Below are 24779 nucleotides of genomic sequence, written 5' to 3'. Positions count from 1 at the left end.
TTAATGTTTTAACATGCATATCAGCTTAGCTTAGTTTAGTTTCCACAAGGGCTAAAAGACTACTTTTAACATTATTATATTAATATATTTTGACATCATCAACTACTTTCATGCTTGGTTTTCTGACACCACCTATTCCTCCAACATTTCTTGTCGTGGAGCACAGGCTCCGGACGCGCAGGCTCAGCGGCCATGGCTCACGGGCCTAGCTGCTCCGCAGCACATGGGATCTTTCCAGACTGGGGCACGAACCTGTGTCCCCTGCATCGGCAGGTGGACTCTCAACCACTGTGCCACCAGGGAAGCCCCCCTCCAACATTTCTGACCACTCTTCTTGAATCTCCTTTGCTGGCTCCTTTTGTTTTGCTAGCTCTTAAAAATGTTGCTTTTCGCCAAGTTCTAGCCAAAGCATTCTTTTAAATAAATACACATTTACGGGTAATCTTACCTGCTACCATTAGTTCAACAATTATTTATATGTTAGGAATCTCAAATCTATTTTGTCATGATGTCTCTCCTAAGCTCTTAGACAACTCATATGTTGAACTTCGTATCAGCTGTTTCTATCTGGATACCATTTCACACTCAACATACCTAAAAGTAACCTCAATTTTATCTTCTCACAGCTGTGTTCTTTATATTGCCTTCCTCGGTCAGTTCTGTGGCGTCACCTTCTATGCAGCAGTCCAGGCTAAGAACCTCTGAGAGCTCCCTGATATTTCTTCCTTTTATTTCAATTTCCATATCCAGTCAGTTACCAAAGTCTATTAATTCTACCTGTGAAATAGCTCTTGAAATACTGCTCTCCTTCGTATCACTCATCTCTGTCATTTACTGAGACTACTGTACTGTCCTAGTTGGTCTTTCTGACTTAGCCTCTCCCCCTCCCCATCTATTCTCCATACTGCCTCCAGAACTGTGCTTCTTAAACTCAGTCCTATTTATGTCACTTAAAAGCCATGATGCCCCACACTGCCTATCAAATAAAGTCTGTACTTCAGCATGGGTCTATGGTGTTATTTACAGATCAGCCCTAGCCTATATTTCCTGCCCCCATTTCCTATAATATTTACCTTCTTCCCCTACTCCCAACTATACCCTCCAGACTGCTGAATTTCTTGTGGTTCAGAAACATGCAGTATGCTTTTACACTCATGATAACTTATCTGCTATGGCCTTCTGTGTAGTAGGTGCTAAGATGACAAGGAAATATTCAATGAGAGAAGGTCTGTTAACTCCAGAGAGTAAGCCACAGTTTGTAAATAAATTACCTAATTACATGCTCTTCTCATTTTTTATTTACTTTTACTTTCAAGAAATCTTATTTAAACATCTCAATTGTGTATGCTGTGGGATAAGAGAATGGTGTCTATCCACACTTGAGTCACTGGTTAAAGAGATAGCTATTTCTGTTAACCTCTGGAACAAGCATGGGGGTGGCAGCAGCAGTATTACCAAGGAGTCTCTGAGAAGAAAGTTAGTCACTGGGAACAAAATCTGAATGGCAGAGTATAATAGAAATTCTTCACACAAAAGGTTGTTCCTCATTTTTGATCTTAGGTGGTCTGTGTTTTATCAAGGAAAACGTTAGTTTTCCTTCTAGCTCTGGACATGGAAAGATACTGGTTTGAATCTCTCTTGCCCCTGCCCTATTTCCTCTGCTCCTCTTTCTATATGTGTGATTGTGGGCCAATGATTCTCCCAATGATCTGCTCAACCTTAATTTCCTTATCTGTAAAGTGAAAATATCATCTCTCTTATAAGCTTGTTGGAGGAAAAATGAAATTATACAAAACGCATATTAAAGTGCTTTGGTGCATTAAAAGCATGATACCTGGTGCTCAAAAACTGTAGCTGCTAACTCTTATCACTGTTAATAAGGGACTGACTTAAATGAGTCTTCTCATTTTCCCTTGATCCCTCAACCCTAACATGCTGTGACATAGTGACTCCCTGACAGAGTACACATATTTCTTTTCTTGACTTTTTTCCTACTGCCTAATAGTTTTTCTTTATGTATCTGCATCTCCTGCTAAAGAATAAGTACCTGAAGGTAGAGTCTGTTTTACTCATCTTTGTGCATCCAGTGCTCAAGTATGACAGTGCACAAGTGTCATAGGAAATGAGTAAGAAATTATCCAACACATATTTTGATAGACTTACAAAATATTTTCATTTTGTGAAGAATCTGAAGCATATAGAGAACAGGAAGATAAGAAAGAATAACAACTAGCTTTCTAACTGGTAACAAAGGCAGAATGTGGAGAGCTAATTTCGAATCACTGAATTTTAAAGCTGATGGCAACTATACAATTCCATCTGGTTTAATCTCTCTCCCAACGCAACACTCCTGACAAAAGGGCTGTTCAGACTCTGCTTGGAAAGTTTATAAAGAGTTTTTCCATGATTGGGCAGTTTAATTTCTAGAAAGTTCTTCCCCATACTGAGCTAAATTCCACTTCCCATCTTAGAATTGAAAATACAGAATTAGTTTACTCTCTCTTTACATGAGAGCCTATCATATATTTCCATCTCACTATTTCTCCACCCCAAGTATTTGATTTGGAAATCATGATATGTTCGTACTTGTATATAGCTCATTTATCCTTCAGATTTCTAGAGGAATTAGAACTAGTTGGACAGTCTTGTTAAATTTTTCTGTTAATCATATGGTACCTGCTGAGCCTAAGAACACAGACAAGCTAAGTATACCTTATTATAAAAACCAAGTAGAAAAATTACTTCAAATATAGCATTAGGGAAGACATTTTTCTTGATTAAGCAGATAATTCTGCTTTTCTATTGAAAGGATACTGATATCAATCTAAAAATCATGTATTACTACTGAACATAGATTTAAAATAGACTAAGGGGTGGAAAAAATATGCCAGGATTTGGAGCAAAGTTTTATTTCTTCATCCATGCAGTAGGTTTTAATCACATATTTACTATGTTCTAGGTGTGCACTTTGCCTACATCAGCATTGTCTGAGAATCAAATTATATATATTTCTTCTAGGAATTCAATTATTCCAATAGATAACTACTGTCCCTCTTCACCACATTGGTCTTAAGCTGAAAAAATTGTGGAAATAATATCTATGATACAAAGGAGGTATGTTTTGCATAAAGCTAGAAACAATATTCCAAAGACTGTTTCTATAATTCAGATACAAAAAAAGCAGACACATTCTGTTCTTGAGTAGCATCCATAGGATTAAATGTGTGTCATGAGAGTTGTTTTTCTACTATCTTTTAAGAAACACAGCTAACTTTTATTATAAAGCTCACAGTTTATAATCCATATGTTACATATACCAGGTGTTATGAGTAAATACCTTACAAGAATCCCTTAATTCTACTTCACTTTTTACCTATTTTACCATTCATACGAATATGATTCCTATTTTCATTTAAGTATATGATATTTATAAGTAATTTCCTTTAACCTTGTATACGTATATACTGTGATTTTAAAAGTCGTTGTAGGTATTTCTGGTTTCTGAGGTAGATTCATACCAAAACACTTTACTTCCTCCAAATTATAAAGAAATAGATAGCAATGATAGTAATCCAAATGGAAGAAATAAACTACTCTCTTTGGGTTTGAAAATGAAAAGAATTCATACTTATATGATAAACTTAGTTAAACTCTTCAATAAGCGATTACTCCCCAGAAATGTTTTCTTACTTTGTGTCATAATTTACTTATAACACAAAACACATACATATTTGGCTAGATATTTATAAAATATAAAGACCAATATGCTTTTTACTTCTGCATTTTCAAATGAGATCTAAGTATTCATACAGCTTAGGTGAGCATTGGTTCACCTTTCAAACGCTGCAAAACAGACTCAAATCAGACTCTAATTTTTAAAAGTATTGAAAATATTGGTCTGGAATGACAAAAATTCAAAGAGCAGCTAGCTGAAAAGTAAGAGAACTGAATGAAGAATAAATTACAGGCATCAACTTTTGATGTATATTTAAAATGCATCTGTTATGAAAATCTTTTGAGGAAAAAAATTCTTCAAGTTGTATATAGCTAAACTGGTTGGCTTAGCTCATTAAAGACTAAAAGATATATTCAGTCAGTAAAATATCCTACAGATCTCATAAATTCTAACTGCCATTAATAGATTAATGGTGGTTGGTCATAAAAATCATCCCTAACATGAGTAGAAATAGGAAAAAATAACTTAAATATCTAAATTAGGGTTTTATACGATCTTAAGAAAATACATAGAAAATGACTGAGCCTAAATAAAAGAAATGGGTTTTTTCTGACTTTGAGGATCCCACAAATATTTACATAACACTTTTTCTTATCATGTAATATGGTATCTCTGAAAAATTTGTGCTTCATGTCCCAATACAGTTTATATATACAGTTGACCCTTGAACAACATGGGTTTGAATTGTTCCAGTCCACTTATACGTGGATTTTTTTCAATAAATATACTATTGGAAAATTTTTTGTAGATTTGTGACAATTTGAAAAAACTTGCAGATGAACCATATAGCCTAGAAATATCTAAAAAATTAAGAAAAAGTTAGGTATGTCATGAACGCATAAAATACATGTAGACATAAGTCTATCCTTATATAAGCATAAGGGGCGTGGTATGTAATATAAAATTAATAATGTGTTTTCTTACTGTTTTAAAATTTTGCTTTCAAAGAACTACATTACTATACAGTATGTGCCTCTCTCTCTCTCTCCCTCTCTCCACATCCCCCCACCCCAACCCCAACTGGAGAAACTATGTATCAGCCTATCATCACATGTAAGTGGTTTAAAAAAATGTAACAATGTTTACAATACTGTATTGTGAATATGACTGTAATACTGTATGCCATAAAAATGTTATAATCATTCATTCATTAGTGTATAGGATAGGCTACGATGAAGCAGTCATTGATTATTATGCTAGTTTACCATAAAGCTATCATATTGCTGCTTCTTTGTTATCAATGCATGAATTGTTATACCTGTAAATAAACAGGAATTTTTTTCACATGATCTTTTCATTTTTGATGTCCCATGTTAGAAATATATGTAATATCTACAGTGTTTTGTATCATTTAAGACAACATTGATGAAGATACTGACAGATGATTCATCTTATAAACAGATGGTATAAACTTATGGTATTGAAAAATATAGTGCAGTACTATAAATGTATTTTCTTATGAGTTCTGTAATAACATTTTCTTTTCTCTAGCTTACCTTATTGTAAGAATACAGTATATAATACATACAATATATAAAACATGTGTTAATTGACTATGTATGTTATCGGTAAGGTTTCCAGTTAACAGTAGGCTATTAGTTAAGTTTTAGGGAGTCAAAAGTTATACATGGATTTTTGAATGCGCAGTGGTTTGGTGCCCCTAACTCCCATGTTATTCAAGGGTCAACTGTATATTATTACATGTTGGCAGAAACTCCTTGGTCTAAGTCACATTTACCTGAGAATCAAATTATATATATTTCTTCTAGGAATTCAATTATTCCAATAGATAACTACTATCCCTCTTCACTACATTGGTCTTAAGCTGAAAAAAACTTAAGACCAATGGGTGTTAGATTCTTAATTCTCTGACTCCTTTGGGTACACAACAAAATACTTAACATTTTTAAAGCAGATACATGAAACAAGCTCCTAAAACTGTCACTTATAAAGTCTGTTCTTGGAAAGAATAAAGAAAGTAAATCAATTCATTCTTTTAACTAATGTTATGATACACTAACCTCTGACCTTTGAGGAAGAAATTTAAAATTCTGAATTCTGGATTAGTTTCTTTGAAATATAACATTACAAAATTAGTTTCTACCCCATGCAGTTTTCCCAAGAGAGACAGAGGGATGTTTTAGCTAAAATAAGTGATATCCTGGAGCAGCATACTTAAAAATGTCATCAATAGCTGAATAGGTTCAATCTTGGTGTATACTTCTGGGAAATTTTGATATAGAAGTAGGCTAACATCTAATGTATACTGATAGTATTATGCGTGTTCAGTAAGACCCATTTTAATGTTTATTTCTAAATGGTTCTCTATTGCTTTCATATTCTGTAAAGAAATATGGTAGTATATAATAGTCAATGGCATTCTTTAAAAGATTTAGAAATATATTTTATGCTGCTTATTCTATTTATTTCAGTCAACTAGGTTTTATTTAACTTATCTTAGTTATCTTTTATAATAATTACTATACTTTTTCATATTTCCTCAATATAACTAACAAATGGGTAATAGCTATCATTTTTAATAATAATTACTATAATGTATTTCTACACAATGTGTTTTCTCCAGTGTACCAAAGGCATATGTGTAGCACCTGTTAAAATATGGTTTGTTGTTACATCAATTTGGACATGTCATAGATATGTTCTCAAGAGCCTAACAACCATGTTATTAAGCCTTTAATGTATATACTAGAAGCCAGCAAATAATATAGTTTGTTTGTATAAGATGAAGGCAAAAAACTCAGCCTCTAGCTTCCTGCACTGATTATTTATTTACCTGTGGTCCTAAGGGCACCATTCCTCTTGGAGGCGTCATTCTCTGCATTGGCCCACCCATATTTGGATGTCCTAAAAAGAAAAAAAGTATGACGATATTAGCAATGTAATGAGCATGAGTGCTAAACCGGAGGCTATAGCCTCCTCTCTGCCTGGTGTCACATCTTATTTACTAAGGACTGAGTTATTGACATCACCTCATCTTGGCTTCCATGGCCAGTTTTCTACCTCTTATCACTACCTACCCACACTCTCCATTAATGTCTTGAAATTGAAATGTTCTTCCTATGCTGTGTTGAATTACATCTCTCACACCATTTGCTCCTTTTTTTTCCCTCTTGGAATAGTATAATAGAGCCATACATATTTGTGGTACCTAAACAGCTCTGATTATTGGGTTTTTTAAACTACCAAGTAAGTTACTTATTGCATAGCATCCTCTTTCCTCCTGCTTATCTTTCTGGTGGACTAACCTCTCTATCTGAAAAAGGCAGAGAAGATCACAAGTGATATAATCACTTTGAGTCTCACTTGTTTGAAGTTATACAAGAGGTTTTAGAAGTTACTAGTTAAAATACAGATTCTGGGTATTTAATTATTCTGTTCCTTATGTTATCACTGCCCTCACTATCACACATAATTAAGAGTTAGCCAAAAAGATAATTACTTGGCCACGTTACCTGTAAAAATGCAACTGATATAATTATGGAATATCTGTACAAATAAAACCTTCCTTAAAAAATACAGGATTTCCTTTGAGATTTTGCACATCAATTTCACTTTTACTTTAAAGTAGTCACCTTGTTGTCGAGTTGGGTCCATTCCACTGGGAAGTAAGGGCTGACTTCCTGGGACACCTCCAAGAGCCTAGCATATTTAGTAAAACAAAATAAAAAGCAATATTGTAACTATTTATAATATATGTGCTGTAACAATTACAGAGTGCATCTGAGTATTTCACAAGATTTTTTTTTCAAGATGTATTTTTTTTTCTATTGGAATATATTTGATTTACAATGTTGTGTTAGTTTCAGGTGTGCAGCAAAGTGATTTAATTATAAGTATACATGTATCTATTCTTTTTCAAATTATTTTCCCATATAGGTGGTTAAAGATTATTGAGTAGAGTTCCCTGTGCTACACAGTAGGTCCTTGCTGATTATCATATCATATATAGTAGTGTGTATATGTTAACCCCAACCTTCTAATTTATCCCTCCCCCACAGCATTCCCCTTTGGTAACCATAAGTTTGTTTTCTAAGTCAGTGAGTCTGTTCCTGTTTATAAATAAATTAATTTGTATCATTTTTTAAGATACCACATATAAGTAATATCATATGATATTTGTCTTTCTCTGACTTCACTTAGAATGAGAATCTCTAGGTCTATCCATGTTGTTGCAAATGGCATTATTTCATTCTTTTTTTATGGCTGAGTAAGAGTCCACTGTATATATGTACCACATTTTCTTTATCCATTCATCTGTTGATGGATGTTTAGGTTGCTTCCATGTCTTGGCTACTGTAAATAGTGCTGCAATGAACACTGGGGTGCATGTATCTTTTCTAAGTATGGTTTTCTCCTGATATATGCTCAGGAGTGGGATTGCAGGATCATATAGTAGCTCTATTTTTAGTTTTTTGAGGAACCTCCACAGTGTTCTCCATAGTGGCTGTACCAATTTACATTCCCACCAATAGTGTAGGAGGGTTCCATTTTCTCCACACCCTCTCCAGCATTTATTGTTTGTAGACTTTTTGATGATGGCGATTCTGACTGATGCGAGGTGATACCTCATTGTAGTTTTGATGTGCATTTCTGTAATAATTAGCAATGTTTAGAACCTTTTCATGTGCCTCTTGGCCATCCGTATGTCTTCTTTGGAGAAATGTCTATTTAGATCTGTCCATTTTTTTGACTGGTTGTTTGTTTTGATATTGAGCTGCATGAGCTGTTTCTATGTTTTGGAGATTAATCCCTTGCTGGTCACATCATTTGCAAAGATTTTGTCCCTTTCTGTGGGTTGTTTTTTTGTTTTGTTTATGGTTTCCTTTGCTGTGCAAAAGGTTTTAAGTTTAACTAGGTCCCATTTGTTTCTTTTTGTTTTTCATTACTCTAGGAGGTGGATGCAAAAAGATTTTGCTGCAATTTATGTCAAAGAGTGTTCTGCTTATGTTTTCCTTTAAGAGTTTTATAGTATCCCATCTTACATCTAGGTCTTTAATCCATTTTGAGTTTATTTTCATGCATGGTGTTAGAGAATGTTCTAATTTCATTATTTTACACGTAGCTGTCCAGTTTTCCCAGCACCTCTTATTGAAGAGACTGTTTTCTATCCTGTTCCATTGATCTATTTTTCTGTCTTTGTGTCAGTACCATACTGTCTTGATTACTGTAGCTTTGTAGTATAGTCTGAAGTCAGGAACCCTGATTCCTCCACCTCTACTTTTCTTTCTCAACGTTGCTTTGGCTATTCAGGGTCTTTTGGGTTTCCGTACAAATTTTAAGATTTTTTGTTCTAAATCTGCAAAAATGCCATTGGTAATTTGATAGGAATTGCACCAAATCAATAGGTTGCCTTGGGCAGTGCAGTCATTTTGACAACATTGATTCTTCCAATCCAAGAACATGGCATATATACCTTTCCATCTGTTTGTGTTTTGCCTCCTTAGATAGGTTTATTCCTAGGTATTTTATTCTTTTTGATTTGATGGTAGATGGGATTATTTCCTTAATTTCTCTTTATGATCTTTTGTTTTTAGTGTATAGAAATGCAACAGATTTCTGTGTATTAATTTTATATCCTGCAACTTTAGTGAATTCATTGATGAGCTCTAGTAGTTTTCTGGTAGCATCTTTAGGATGTTCTATATATATAATCATGTCATCTGCAAACAGTGACAGTTTACTTCTTTTCCAACTTGGATTCCTTTTGTTTATTCTTCTTCTCTGATTGCAGTGGCTAGGACTTCCAAAACTATGTTGAATAAAAGTGTTGAGAGGGGACATCCTTGTCTTGCTCCTGATCTTTGAGGAAATGCTTTCAGCTTTTCACTATTGAGTATGATGTTAGCTGTAGGTGTGTCATATATGACCTTTACTATGTTGTGGTATATTTTCTCTATGTCCACTTTCTGGAGAGTTTTTATCATAAACGGGTGTTGAATTTGGTCAAAAGCCTTTTCTGCATCAATTGAGATGATCATGTTTCTTGTTTTAATTAATTAATTAATTAATTATTTTTGGCTGCATTGGGTCTTCACTGCTGCACGTGGGCTTTTCTCTAGTTGTGTCAAGTGGGAGCTACTCTTCGTTGCGGTGCGCAGGCTTCTCATTGTGGTGGCTTCTCTTGTTGCAGAGCATGGGCTCTAGGTGGGCTTCAGTAGTTGTGGCACATGGGCTCAGTAGTTGTGGCTTGTGGGCTCTAGAGTGCAGGCTCAGTAGTTGTGGTGCATGGGCTTAGCTGCTCTGCGGCATGTGGCATCTTCCCGGACCAGGGCTTGAACCCATGTCCCCTGCATTGGCAGGCAGATTTTTTTTTTTTTTTTTTTGAGGTACGTGGGCCTCTCACTGTTGTGGCCTCTCCCGTTGTGGAGCACAGGCTCCGGACACGCAGGCTCAGTGGCCATGGCTCACGGGCCCAGCTGCTCCGCGGCATGTGGGATCTTCCCGGACCAGGGCACCAACCTGTATCCCCTGCATCGGCAGGTGGACTCTCAACCACTGCGCCACCAGGGAAGCCCAGCAGGAAGATTCTTAACCACTGCGCCACCAGGGAAGTCCGATCATACGGTTTTTATTCTTCAATTTGTTGATGTGGTTATCACACTGATAGATTTGCAGATATTGAAAAATCCTTGCATCCCTGGGATAAATCCCATTTGATCATGGTGTATGATCTTTTTCATGTACTGTTGGATTCAGCTTGCTAGTATTCTGCTGAGGATTTTTTGCACCTATGGTCCATCAGTGATATTGGCCTGTCATTTTCTTTTTTTGTGGTATCTTAGTCTGGTTTTAGTATCAGGGTGATGGTGGCCTCACTGAATGAGTTTGGAAGTGTTCCTTCCTCTGCAGTTTTCTGCAATAGTTTCAGAAGGATAGGTGTTAACTCTTCTCTAAATGTTTGATAGGATTTGCCTGTGAAGCCTTCTGGTCCTGGACTTTTGTTTGCTGGGAATTTTTAAATCAGTTTCAATTTCAGTGCTTGTGATTGGTCTGTTCATATTTTCTGTTTCTTCCTGGTTCAGTTTTGGGAGATTGTACCTTTCTAAGAATTCATCCAAATCTTCTAGGCATTTTAGTGGCATATAGTTGCTTGCAGTAGTCTCTTATGATCCTTTGTATTTTTGTGGTGTCTGTGGTAACTTCTCCTTTTTCACTTCTTATTTTATTGATTTGAGCCCTCTCCCTTTTTTTCTTGATGAGTCTGGCTAAAGGTGTATCAATTTTGTTTACTTTTCAAAGAACCAGCTTTTAGTTTCATTGATCTTTTCTATTGTTTTCTTTGTCTCTATTTCTGTTCTGATCTTTTTTTTCAATTAATTTTAGTTATTTTTGGCTGTGTTGGGTCTTTGTTGCTGTACGCGGGCTTTCTCTAGTTGTGGTGAGCAGGGGCTACTGTTTGTTGCGGTGCATGGGCTTCTCATTGCGGTGGCTTCTCTTGTTGCAGAACATGGGCTCTAGGCGCACAGGCTTCAGTAGTTGTGGCATGTGGGCTCAGTAGTTGTGGCTTGCAGGCTCTAGAGCACAGGCTCAGTAGTTGTGGCGCACAGTCTTAGTTGCTCTGTGGCATGTGGGATCTTCCCGGGCCAGGGATCAAACCTGTGTCCCCTGCATTGGCGGTGGATTCCTAACCACTGCACCACCAGGGAAGTCCCTCTGATCTGATCTTTATATTTCTTTCCTTCTAGGAAATTTGGATTTTGTTTGTAAGCTTAGGTTGTTTATTTGAGGTTTTTCTTGTTTCCTGAGGTTAAGACTGTATTGCTATAAACTTCCCTCTTAGAATTGCTTTTGCTGTGTCACACAGGTTTTGGATTGTTGTATTGTTTTCATTTGTCTCTTGGTACTTTTATATGTCCTCTTTGATTTCTTCTGTGATCCATTGGTTGTTTGATAGCACATTGTTTAGCTTCCACGTGTTTTGATTTTTACAGTTTTTTTCTTGCTGCTGACTCCTAATCTCATAGCATTGTGGTTGGAAAAGATGCTTGATATGAGTTCAGTTTTCTTAAATTTACCAAGGCTTGCTTTATGGACCAGCATGTGATCTATCCTGGAGAATATTCCATGTGCACTTGAGAAGAATGTATATTCTGCTGCTTTCAGATGGGATGCATAAATATCAATTAAGTCCATCTGGTCTAATGTGTCATTTAAAGCCTGGATTTCCTTACTGATTTTCTGTCTGGATGATCTATCCATTGATGAAAGTGGGGGTGTTAAAGTCCCCCACTATTATTGTGTTACTGTCAATTTCTCCTTTTATGGCTATTAGTGTTTGCCTTATATATTGAGGTGCTCCTATTTTGGGTGTATGTATATTTGCAATTGTTATATCTTCTTCTTGGATTGATCCCTTGATCATTATGTAGTGTCCTTTTTTGTCTCTTGTAATAGACTTTATTTCAAAGTCTGCTTTGTCTGAAAGTAGTATTGCGACTCCAGCTTTCTTTTGATTTCCATTTGCATGGAATACCTTTTTCCATCCCCTCACTTTCATTCTGTATGTGTCCCTAGATCTGAAGTGGGTGTCCTATAGACAGCATATATACAGGTCTTGTTTCTGTATCCATTCAGCTAGTCAGTGTGTTTTGGTTGGAGCATTAATCCATTTATATTTAAGGTAATTACTGATATGTATGTTCTTATTGCCATTTTGTTAATTGTTTTGGATTTGTTTTTGTAGGTCTTTTTATTCCCTTCCACTTTTGTTCTCTTCTCTTGTGATCTGATGACTATCTTTAATGTTGTGTTTGGATTCCTTTTTCTTTTTTGTGTGTATATCTGTTGTAGATTTTTGGTTTGAGGTTTTGATATAGCAGTCTATACATATACAAGATTGTTTTAAGTTCATGATCTCTTAATTTCAAATGCATTTCCAATATCCTGCATTTGTACTCTTCTCGTGATTGCTGGTTTTGATATCATATTTGTGTGTGGATGATTTCCTATCTTTACTGTATGTTTGCCTTTACTGGTAAGCTTTCCCATTCATAATTTTCTTGTTTCTAGTTGTGGGCTTTTCTTTTTCACCTAGAGAATTTCCTTTAGTATTTGTACAGCTGGTTTGGTGGTGCTGAATTCTCTTACCTTTTGCTTGTCTGTAAAGCTTTTGAGTTCTCCATCAAATGTGAAGGACAGCCTTGCTGGGTAGAGTATTCTTGGTTGTAGGTTTTTCCCTTTCATCACTTTAAATACATTGTGCTATTCCCTTCTGGCCTGCAGCATTTCTGCTGAAAAATCAGCTGATAACCTTATGGGGATTCCTTGTATGTTATTTGTTGCTTTTCCCTTGTTGCTTTTAATATTTTCTCTGTTTTTAATTTTTGTCAATTTGATTAATATGTGTCTCAGCATGTTCCTCCTTGGGTTTATCCTCTATGGGACTCTGCGCTTCCTGGAGTTGGGTGACTATTTCCTTTCCCATGTTAGGGAAATTTTCAGCTATTATCTCCTCAAATATCTCCTCAGGCCCTTTCTCTCTCTCTTCTCCTTCTGGGACTCCTATAATGTGAATGTTGGTGTGTTCAATGTTGTCCTAGCTGTCTCTTAGACTGTCTACATTTTTTTTTTTATGGCAAGGCATTTTATTTTAAATATAGCAGTGTGTCAATCCCAAATGCCCAATCTATTCCTCCCCGCCTTCATTTCTTTTCATTCTTTTTTCTTTATTCTGTTCTGCAGCAGTGATTTCCACCATTCTGTATTCCAGCTCACTCATATGTTCCTCTGCCTCATTCTGCTATTAATTCCTTCTAGTGTATTTTTCATTTCACTTATTGTATTGTTCATCTCTGTTTGTTCTTTATATTTTCTAGCTCTTTGTTAACATTTCTTGTATCTTCTTGCTCTGTGCTTCCATTCTTTTTCTGTGATTTTGGATCATCTTTACCATCATTACTCTGAATTCATTTTGGGGTAGATTTCCTATATCCACTCCACTTAGCTGTTCTGTAGTTTTATCTTGTTCCTTCATCAGGGACATATTCCTCTGCCATCTCATTTTGTCTAACTTTCTGTGTTTGCAATCCCCCAGGCTGCAGAATTATAGTTCCTCTTCCCTCTGGTGTCTGCCCCCTGGTGGACGAGGCTGGTCTAAGAGGCTTATGCAGGCTTGCTGGTGGGAGAGACTGTTGCCTGCCCACTGGTGGGTGCAGCTGGGTCTTGTCCTTCTGATGGGCAGGGTCATGTCAAGGGGTGTGTTTAGAGGTGGCTGTTGGCTCTGGACGACTTTAGGCAGTCTGTGTGCTGACGGGTGGGGCTGTGTTCCTGCCCTGTTGGTTGTTTGGCATGAGACGTCCCAGCTCTGGAGCCTTCAGGCTGTTGGGTGGGGCCCGATTTTGGCATCAAAATGGCGGCCTCCAGGACAGTTCATGTCAATGAGTACCTAGTACCTCTGCCACCAGTGTCCACACAAGATTTCTTATATTTCACATTCATTTATGAATTTTATATGTCTGTACATCCAGTATAATTTCTTAGTTTTAAAATGATCCTACTTTGCCCAATTTTCAGGCAAAGAAAATTGGTATTGTTGGGAACACAATCTAGGCAAAAATTTTCCTATTTCTTCCTGAGAAGTATGTATAATGCCTTTCCCCGAAATTAATTTACTAAGGGTAAATTAATTTTGCTTCTTAAATGTAAGCTATTTCTATAGATTATTTTACTCACTGGGGATTATAATAGGAGCAGAACTGAAATGCCAAGGGGCCAATGAATATTGTTTTGGGTAGTCATATTTTCCCTAAGAAACTATTTAGAAAAATAATACTCCAATTAAGTTCAAACAATTTGGCTGAATGGAAAAAGAGAACTGGAACTGAAAAAAGGTGCCGATTAACAGATAGGGTTTATTTTATGCAGGGGTGCAATACTGGATACATAATGAATTGTAAGTTTCTAATAGTCACCTGAGAAGCACTTAGAGCTGGACCAAGCTATAAACGATTTAAACATACTGATCCTATGAAGCATGTATGTATACATATATACACATAATCCTGACAACTGGCAAGAATTTCTATAAAGGTTCACTAATTAACCTTAAAAGCAAGAATATCTTATTTCATTAGTTTAAAATTTCAAATATTTCAAAGGAAATTTGATATTAAATAATTTATTTATCCAGACCAGAACTGTTTTGCTGATTGTTATCATTGGGATGCAGTAGAGAACTGCCATTTTTCAAGCCATTTTTGTAATCCTTTGATTTTTTTGTTTGTTTACAAGCACACTCAATGTCAATTTATTGACCTCCTACTAAATGACCTATTTCCTGCTTACCTTTCCAGCCTAATTTCTTGCTACAGCCAAGCTAACATTCCAACTTCCAGTTATACCAAACTCCTTTCAGTTTTTTCAATTCATGTACTCAGTCAACAAAATCTAAATGCCAACCACTAAAAGCAAAATAAAACAAAACTAAAAACAAACTAAAACTAAACTTTCTTGTCTCTCTAGGAGGTCACACACCTCAAGTGCTTATTCTGACATATTTTAGATCTCGGTTTGGGGATCATTTCCTAACAAAAGTCTTCCATATAATCCCAGTTTGGCATAAATTCTCCTTCTATACACTTTAAAATATATTTTTTAAAATTTCAAACTTACAGAAAAATTGCACAGACAGTACAAAGGATTCCCATATACCCTGACACTGACTGCCCAACAGTTAACATTTCACCATATCTGCCACTTGAGAGCAAGTTGCAGACATTATGTCTCTTCACTTCTAAGTACCACAGAGTTTAGTTCCCTAAGCAAGGATATTCTCCTACATAATCACAACACAACTTTTCAAGTCAGGAAATCCATTGATATAACACTACCGTCCAAAACACACAGATGTCATTTAAATTTTGCCACCTGTCTCAACAATGTTTCTTTTTACTTTCTGGGACCAGGATCTCATGGAACACATGTTGCATTTAGTTGTCATGTCTCTTCATGCTCTTCCAGGTCTTTCCTTAGTCTTTCTCTATCATAGCCTGAACAGTTTTGGAGAATGAGTCTTAAATTCTACAGGATGATCCTCTGATGTCTCTTCATGACCCAGACTCAGGTCTTACTTTCTTAGGAATACTGCAGAACTGATGCTATAGTCTCTTTTTTTTTTTTAATGATGATGTTGAAATTCTAGATTATTCAGGAAAGCTTTTCTTTTTTTAAAAAATTTTTATTTATTTATTTATTTATCTGGCTGCGTTGGGTCTTCGTTTCTGTGCGAGGACTTTCTCTAGTTGCGGCGATTGGGGGCCCCTCTTCATCGTGGTGCGCGGGCCTCTCACTATCGTGGCCTCTCCTGTTGCGGAGCACAGGCTCCAGACGCGCAGGCTCAGTAGTTGTGGCTCACGGGCTTAGTTGCTCCGCGGCATGTGGGATCTTCCCAGACCAGGGCTTGAACCCGTGTCCCCTGCATTGGCAGGCAGGTTCTCAACCACTGCGCCACCAGGGAAGCCCTATACTCTTCTCAGTGTATCACATCAGAGGGTACATGATGTTGACTCATCCCACTACTGTTGATGTTAACCTTATCATCTCATTCTGTTGGTGTCTTCCAGGTCCTACAACACTAGATCATTATTCTTCCCCTTTGTAATTGGTTACATTCAATATTAGAGTTATTCAAAGACTGTCAATATCCCATTCCTCATCAATCCTTTATCAGCCTTAGCATCCACTGACAACTCCTAAGCACTATAACAGTTGCCAAATGGAAACACTGTATGTGTATCATTCTTTCTATGCTTACTAGTTGGCATTCTATTGTAAGGAACAGCTTTCCCTTCTTACTGATTGATACACTGACACTTATGGATTCCTGTTCTAATCAAAGAGTTATCATCTATTTACTGTCATCATTCATTTTAATATTTAAACTATGCAAGATCTGGCCAGTGGGAGGCTCTTCAAGCTGGCTCTATTGTCCTTTTGAAACATTTCCATCATATTTTGAGCATTTCCTTACTGGTATGAGATGTTCCAGGTTCGTTTCATACTTTTCCTGGCTTAGCTCTGGAATCAGACCTTTCTCCAAAGGGTCCTGATTCCTTCTAGTGGAGGACAGCATTTAGGCACCAAGATTTGGGTTCTCAAAGTGCTCCTTCTTAGGTGAGTACATTGCCTTTTGGCTCTCTCAGTAAATGCTGCACTTGAAAATCTATGTGTATATGTGCACACACATATATATGTACATACATAAGTTTATGACCAATTTTATATCTATCTGGGTGTGTGTGTGTGTATGGTACATACACATACCATAAATTCGTACTCTCTAACACCAATCGAACATGTCCAATTACAATCCAAAACCTCAGGATTATTTTCAGTCTTCTTCCTTCTTATGTTTGTAAGTATTTTCTCCAACAGTGAGAAACCTGTCTTTCATTATCTTTAGTGAAATTATCTTTATCTATAATTATCTTTAATACCATTATGTGGCAGTACAGTGTGACTCCTCCCTGCCTCCCTGAATATCTTGGCATGCAAGGGAGGTAAGGGCTTCTTATGTGCATTTATAGATTCTTTTTCTCTTTATGACATCTTTATTGGAGTATAACTGCTTTACAATGGTGTGTTAGTTTCTGCTGTATAACAAAGTGAATCAGTTATACATATGTCCCCATATCTCTTCCCTCTTATGTCTCCCTCCCTCCAACCCTCCCTACCCCACGCCTCTAGATGGTCACAAAGCACTGAGCTGATCTCCCTGTGCTATACGGCTGCTTCCCACTAGCTATCTATTTTACGTTTGGTAGTGTATATATGTCCATGCCACTCTCTCACTTTGTCCCAGCTTACCCTTCCCCCTCCCTGTATCCTCAATTTCATTCTCTAGTAGGTCTGTGTCTTTATTCCCATCTTGCCCCTAGGTTCTTCATGACCATTTTTTTTTTTTTAGATTCCATATATATGTGTTAGCTTACAGTATTTGTTTTTCACTTTCTGACTTACTTCACTCCGTATGACAGACTCTAGGTCCATCCACCTCACTACAGATAACTCAATTTCGTTTCTTTTCATGGCTCAGTAATATTCAGTTGTATATATGTGCCACATCTTTATCCATTCATCTGTTGATGAACACTTAGGTTGCTTCCGTGTCCTGGCTATTGTAAATAGAGCTGCAATGAACATTTTGGTACATGACTCTTTGAATTATGGTTTTCTCAGGGTATATGCCCAGTAGTGGGATTGCTGGGTCATATGGTAGTTCTATTTGTAGTTTTTTAAGGAACCTCCATACTGTTCTCCATAGTGGCTGTATCAATTTACATTCCCACCAACAGTGCAAGAGGGTTCCCTTTTCTCCACACCCTCTCCAGCATTTATTGTTTCTAGATTTTTTGATGATGGCCATTCTGACTGGTGTGAGATGATATCTCATTGTAGTTTTGATTTGAATTTCTCTAATGATTAATGATGTTGAGCATTCTTCCATGTGTTTGTTGGCAATCTGTATATCTTCTTTGGAAAAATGTCTGTTTAGGTCTTCTGCTCATTTTAGGATTGGGCTGTTTGTTTTTTTGATATTGAGCTGCATGACCTGCTTGTAAATTTTGCAGATTAATCCTTTGTCAGTTGCTTCATTTGCAAATATTTTCTCCCATTCTGAGGGTTGTCTTTTGGTCTTGTTTATGGTTTCCTTTGCTGTGCAAAAGCTTTTAAGTATCATTAGGTCCCATTTGTTTATTTTTGGTTTTATTTCCATTTCCATAGAAGGTGGGTCAAAAAGGATCTTGCTGTGATTTATGTCATAGAGTATTCTGCCTTTGTTTTCCTCTAAGAGGTTTATAGTGTCTGGCCTTACATTTAGGTCTTTAATCCATTTTGAGTTTATTTTGTGTATGGTGTTAGGGAGTGTTCTAATTTCATTCTTTTACATGTAGCTGTCCAGTTTCCTTGGCACCACGTATTGAAGAGGCTGTCTTTTCTCCACTGTATATTCTTGCCTCCTTTATCAAAGATAAGGTGACCATATGTACGTGGATTTATCTCTGGGCTTTCTATCCTGTTCCATTGATCTATATTTCTGTTTTTGTGCCAGTACCATACTGTATTGATTACTGTAGCTTTGTAATATAGTCTGAAGTCAGGGAGCCTGATTCCTCCAGCTCCATTTTTTTTTCTCAAGATTGCTTTGGCTATTTGGGGTCATTTGTGTTTCCATACAAATTGTGAAATTTTTTGTTGTAGTTCTGTGAAAAATGCCACTGGTAGTTTGATAGGGATTGCATTGAATCTGTAGTATGCTTTGGGTAGTACAGTCACTTTGACAATGTTGATTCTACCAATACAAGAACATGGTATATCTCTCCATCTATTTGTATCATCTTTAATTACTTTCATCAGTGTCTTATAATTTTCTGCATACAGGTCTTTTGTCTCCTTAGGTAGGTTTATTCCTAGATATTTTATTCTTTTTGTTGCAGTGGTAAATGGGAGTGTTTTCTTAATTTCACTTTCAGGTTTTTCATCATTAGTGGATAAGAATGCAAGAGATTTCTGTGCATTAATTTTGTATCCTGCTACTTTACCAAATTCATTGATTTGCTCTGGTAGTTTTCCTGTAGCATCTTCAGGATTCACTATGTATAGTATCATGTCATCTGCAAACAGTGTCAGCTTTACTTCTTCTTTTCCGATTTGGATTCCTTTTATTTCTTTTTCTTTTCTGATGGCTGTGGCTAAAACTTCCAAAGCTATGTTGAGTAATAGTGGTGAGAGTGGGCAACCATCTCTTGTTCCTGATCTTAGTGGAAATGGTTTCAGTTTTTCACCATTGTGGACGATGTTGGCTGTGGGTTTGTCAAATATGGCCTTTATTATGTTGAGGAAAGTTCCCTCTATGCCTACTTTCTGGAGGGTTTTTATCATAAATGGGTGCTGAATTTTGTCGAAAGCTTTCTCTGCATCTATTGAGATGATCATATGGTTTTTCTCCTTCAACTTCTTAATATGGTTTAACACATTTATTGATTTGCGTATATTGAAGAGTCCTTGCATTCCTGGGATAAAACCCCACTTGATCATGGTGTATGATCCTTTTAATGTGCTGTTGGATTCTGTTTGCTAGTATTTTGTTGAGGATTTTTGCATCTGTGTTCATCAGTGATATTGGGCTGTAGTTTTCTTTCTTTGTGACATCTTTGTCTGGTTTTGGTATCAGGGTGATGGTGGCCTCGTAGAATGAGTTTGGGAGTGTTCCTCCCTCTACTATATTTTGGAAGTGTTTGAGAAGGATAGGTGTTAGCTCTTTTCTAAATGTTTGATAGAATTCGCCTGTGAAGCCATCTGGTCCTGGGCTTTTGTTTGTTGGAAGATTTTTAATCACAGTTTCAATTTCAGTGCTTGGGATTGGTCTGTTCATATTTTCTATTTCTTCCTGGTTCAGTCTTGAAGGTTGTGCCTTTCTAAGAATTTGTCCATTTCTTCCTGGTTGTCCATTTTATTGGCATATAGCTGCTTGTAGTAATCTCTCATGATCTTTTGTATTTCTGTAGTGTCAGTTGTTACTTCTCCTTTTTCATTTCTAATTCTATTGATTTGAGTCTTCTCCCTTTTTTTCCTGATGAGTCTGGCTAATGGTTTATCAATTTTGTTTATCTTCCCAAAGAACCACCTTTTAGTTGTATTGATCTTTGCTATCGTTTCCTTTATTTCTTTTTCATTTATTTCTGATCTGATCTTTATGATTTCTTTCCTTCTGCTAACTTTGGGAATTTTTGTTCTTCTTTCTCTGATTGCTTTAGGTGTAAGGTTAGGTTGTTTATTTGAGATGTTTCATGTTTCTTAAGGTAGGGTTGTAGTGCTATAAACTTCCCTCTTAGAACTGCTTTTGCTGCATCCCATAGGTTTTGGGTCATCATGTTTTCATTGTCATTTTTTTGTAGGTAATTTTTGACTTCCTCTTTCATTTCTTCAGCGATCTCTTGGTTATTAAGTAGTGTATTGTTTAGTCTCCATGTGTTTGTATTTTTTACAGTTTTGATATCTAGTCCCATAGCGTTGTGGTCGGAAAAGATACTTGATACGATTTCAGTTTTCTTAAATTTACCAAAGCTTGATTTGTGACCCAAGATATGATCTATCCTGGAGAATGTTCCATGAGCAGTTGAGAACACTGTGTAGTCTGTTGTTTTTATATGGAATGTCGTATAAATATCAGTTAAGTCCATCTTGTTTAATGTATGAATTAAAGCTTGTGTTTCCTTATTTATTTTCATTTTGGATGATATGTCCATTGGTGAAAGTGGGGCGTTAAAGTCCTCTACTAATATTGTGTTATTGTTGATTTCCCCTTTTATGGCTGTTAGCATTTGCCTTATGTATTTTTGTGCTCCAATGTTGGGTGCATAAATATTTACAATTGTTATATCTTTTTCTTGCATTGATCCCTTGATCATTATGTAGTCTCCTTCTTTGTCTCTTGTAATAGTCTTTGTTTTAAAGTCTATTTTGTCTGATATGAGAATTGCTACTCAAGCTTTCTTTTGATTTCCATTTTCATGGAATATCTTTTTCCATCCCCTCACTTTCAGTCTGTATGTGTCCCTAGGTCTGAAGTGGGTCTCTTGTAGAGAGCGTATATATGGGTCTTGTTTTTGTTTCCATTCAGCCAGTCTATGTCTTTTGGTTGGAGCATTTAATCCATTTACATTTAAGGCACTTATCGATATGTATGTTCCTATTACCATTTTCTTAATTGTTTTGGGTTTATTATTGTAAGTCTTTTCCTTCTCTTGTGTTTCCTGCCTAGAGAAGTTCCTTTAGCATTTGTTGTAAAGCTGGTTTGGTGGTGCTGAACTCTCTCAGCTTTTGCTTGTCTGTACAGGTTTTAATTTATCCATCACATCTGAATGAGATCCTTGCTGGGTAGAGTAATCTTGGTTGTAGGTTTTTCTCCTTCATCACTTTAAATATGTCCTGGCACTCCCTTCTGGCTTGCAGAGTTTCTGCTGAAAGATCAGCTGTTAACTTTCTGGGGATTCCCTTGTGTGTTATTTGTTGTTTTTCCCTTGCTGCTTTTAATATTTTTTGTTTGTATTTAATTTTTGATAGTTTGATTAATATGTGTCTTGATGTGTTTCTCCTTGGATTTATCCTGTATGGGACTCTCTATGCTTCCTGGACTTGATTAACTATTTCCTTACCCATATTAGGGAAGTTTTCAACTATAATCTCTTCAAATATTTTCTCAGTCCCTTTCTTTTTCTCTTCTTCTTCTGGGACCCATATAATTTGAATGTTGGTGCTAGATTCTTATACCTCACTTTTATAGAACTTATATATGATCATGGCTTGTTTTCTTCTCTGTATCCCCAGAAGACTGTAAGTTCAGAGAGTGAAACCTATCTGTGCCTTTTTGGCTCAGAGTAACAAATATTTATTGAAGGAATAAAACAAAGAGTTTTCATTGGACAATTTTAGGAATCATCAGTGATAAAGGCTTAAGAATGGACTAGATTTCAAGAAGTGAGATGAAAAACGGTCAAGGAATCAAAGATACAATTTTCTTAAAATACCAAAAAGAGGTAGGAAAGGAAACAAACTGAACAGGTATGAAATTAGCCAGGGGACCCGGACCAAGATTTCAGAATGCATGAGGGGGAATTTCCAGAAGAAAGAAATGGGCAGCAGTGTCAAAAGTTATAAAGTGAATTAGGAGGAGGAGTGAAAATGTATGACTAAACATTATCTTCAATTGTGAGTTTGAAGTTTTTTCCTTTTTTTTAAAAGTCTCTAAGTGGTTTAAGTTTTATACTCTTATTGTGAATTTCTAAATCTCATTGGTGACACCATGTTTTATGACTGGAAACCATTTTCTTCAACATTTTACTTTTTCTTGTTGATCTTGGAAATCAAAACAATTGAGAAGTCTTTCTGCTATTATCACTTAAAAATATAGCATAATTCTATAGAAATCTTGATCAATGTCAAAATGAGTGTCTTTACCCAAATTTAACTCTTTAGTCACCAGTGTTTGTCTTTTGGTAAGTCAAATCTCTAACTTTTAAAACATTTTGATCAGTCCCGGGATGACCAGATGATGGTTTTGTGCATCAAAAGAGCATGATCACTAGATTCTTTAAACCTTTAATATCAAGAAACATAAACATAAAGAGATTTATACATCTTGTGGGTCAATATATATTCTCATATTTGTCAACATGTTAAATGTATTCCATTGAGACTTAACTAGTCACAAATTTTGGCACACATTTTTTGTTCTATAAAAGATCTTCATTCTGACAGGGAAATTGACACTAATGATGAGAATGCTTAATAATAACAAACATAATATCAACAAAAATATATACTTGTGAGCCAGTACATCTGTGCCAGGAATTGTGCTAAGCATTTTATATTTATTTCCCTCAATGCTTACAACAATCCCACGAGGTTGTTATTATAAATCCTTTCTGATGATGAGAAACTGAGTTTTAATACAGAAGTAAGTTTGTTAATTTGTCCATGGTTATACTATCAGTAAGTAGTAGAGCCAGGACTTCATATCAGATCAACATATTCCAAAAGTTCTAAAAGATAAGCCTTAAATCCTAGAATTTAAAATAAATGAAATAACACAAAATGTTACTAAGTATTTTATTTTATTTTTTATTTACAAGTTTATTGGAGTATAATTGCTTCACAATGGTGTATTAGTTTCTGCTTTATAACAAAGTGAATCAGTTATACATATACATATGTTTCCATATCCCTTCCCTCTTGCATCTCCCTCCCTCCCACCCTCCCTATCCCACCCCTCCAGTCGGTCACAAAGCACCGAGCTGATCTACCTGTGCTATGCGGCTGCTTCCCACTAGCTATCTACCTTATGTTTGGTAGTGTATATATGTCCATGCCTCTCTCTCACTTTGTCACAGCTTACTCTTCCCCCTCCCCATATCCTCAAGTCCATTCTGTAGTATGTCTGTGTCTTTATTCCTGTTTTACCCCTAGGTTCTTCATGACATTTTTTTTCTTAAATTCCATATATATGTGTTAGCATACAGTATTTGTCTTTCTCCTTCTGACTTACTTCACTCTGTATGACAGACTCTAGGTCCATCCACTTCATTACAAATAGCTCAGTTTTGTTTCTTTTTATGGCTGAGTAATATTCCATTGTATATATGTGCCACATCTTCTTTATCCATTCATCGGATGATGGACACTTAGGTTGTTTCCATCTCCGGGCTATTGTAAATAGAGCTGCAATGAACATTTTGGTACATGACTCTTTTTGAATTATGGTTTTCTTAGGGTATATGCCCAGTAGTGGGATTGCTGGGTCATATGGTAGTTCTATTTGTAGTTTTTTAAGGAACCTCCATACTGTTCTCCATAGTGGCTGTACCAATTCACATTCCCACCAGCAGTGCAAGAGTGTTCCCTTTTCTCCACACCCTCTCTAGCATTTATTGTTTCTAGATTTTTTGATGTTGGCCATTCTGACTGGTGTGAGATGATATCTCATTGTAGTTTTGATTTGCATTTCTCTAATGATTAATGATGTTGAGCATTCTTTCATGTGTTTGTTGGCAGTCTGTATATCTTCTTTGGAGAAATGTCTATTTAGGTCTTCTGCCCATTTTTGGATTGGGTTGTTTGTTTTTTTGTTATTTAGCTGCATAAGCTGCTTATAAATTTTGGAGATTAATCCTTTGTCAGTTGCTTCATTTGCAAATATTTTCTCCCATTCTGAGAGTTGTCTTTCGGTCTTGTTTATGGTTTCCTTTGCTGTACAAAAGCTTTGAAGTTTCATTAGGTCCCATTTGTTTATTTTTGTTTTTATTTCCATTTCTCTAGGAGGTGGGTCCAAAAGGATCTTGCTGTGATTTATGTCATAGAGTGTTCTGCCTATGTTTTCCTCTAAGAGTTTGATAGTTTCTGGCCTTACATTTAGGTCTTTAATCCATTTTGAGCTTATTTTTGTGTATGATGTTAGGGAGTGATCTAATCTCATATTTTTACATTAAGTTTTTAAAACTAATTAGTAATTCAGTGAAGGAATTTC

The 24779-nt window shown here is 36.2% G+C and overlaps 1 protein-coding gene across 23 annotated transcripts in view; it reads right to left on the bottom strand.

Moving 5' to 3' along the window:
• Positions 1-24779, bottom strand: part of SSBP2 (single stranded DNA binding protein 2) — a gene marked incomplete at both ends in the record, with an annotated part of 301811 nt that overhangs the window by 42156 nt on the left and 234876 nt on the right. For 21 of the 23 annotated variants that reach the window (XM_079702653.1, XM_079702669.1, XM_079702654.1 and 18 more), the window contains 2 exons: positions 6531-6601; positions 7330-7396. The exons of 1 other annotated variant lie outside the window; for it this stretch is intronic. In XM_079702653.1, the coding sequence (XP_079558779.1) occupies positions 6531-6601; positions 7330-7396 (138 nt within the window). The remainder of the gene's footprint in view (positions 1-6530; positions 6602-7329; positions 7397-24779) is intronic. One more of the 23 variants, XM_079702656.1, reaches the window with a different exon arrangement.

Source organism: Hyperoodon ampullatus (genome assembly GCF_949752795.1).
Source record: "Hyperoodon ampullatus genome assembly, chromosome: 4".
NCBI classification, from domain to species: domain Eukaryota; kingdom Metazoa; phylum Chordata; class Mammalia; order Artiodactyla; family Ziphiidae; genus Hyperoodon; species Hyperoodon ampullatus.
The sequence above is the reverse complement of the archived record's forward strand: the minus strand, read 5'-3'. Positions and strand labels throughout refer to the sequence as shown.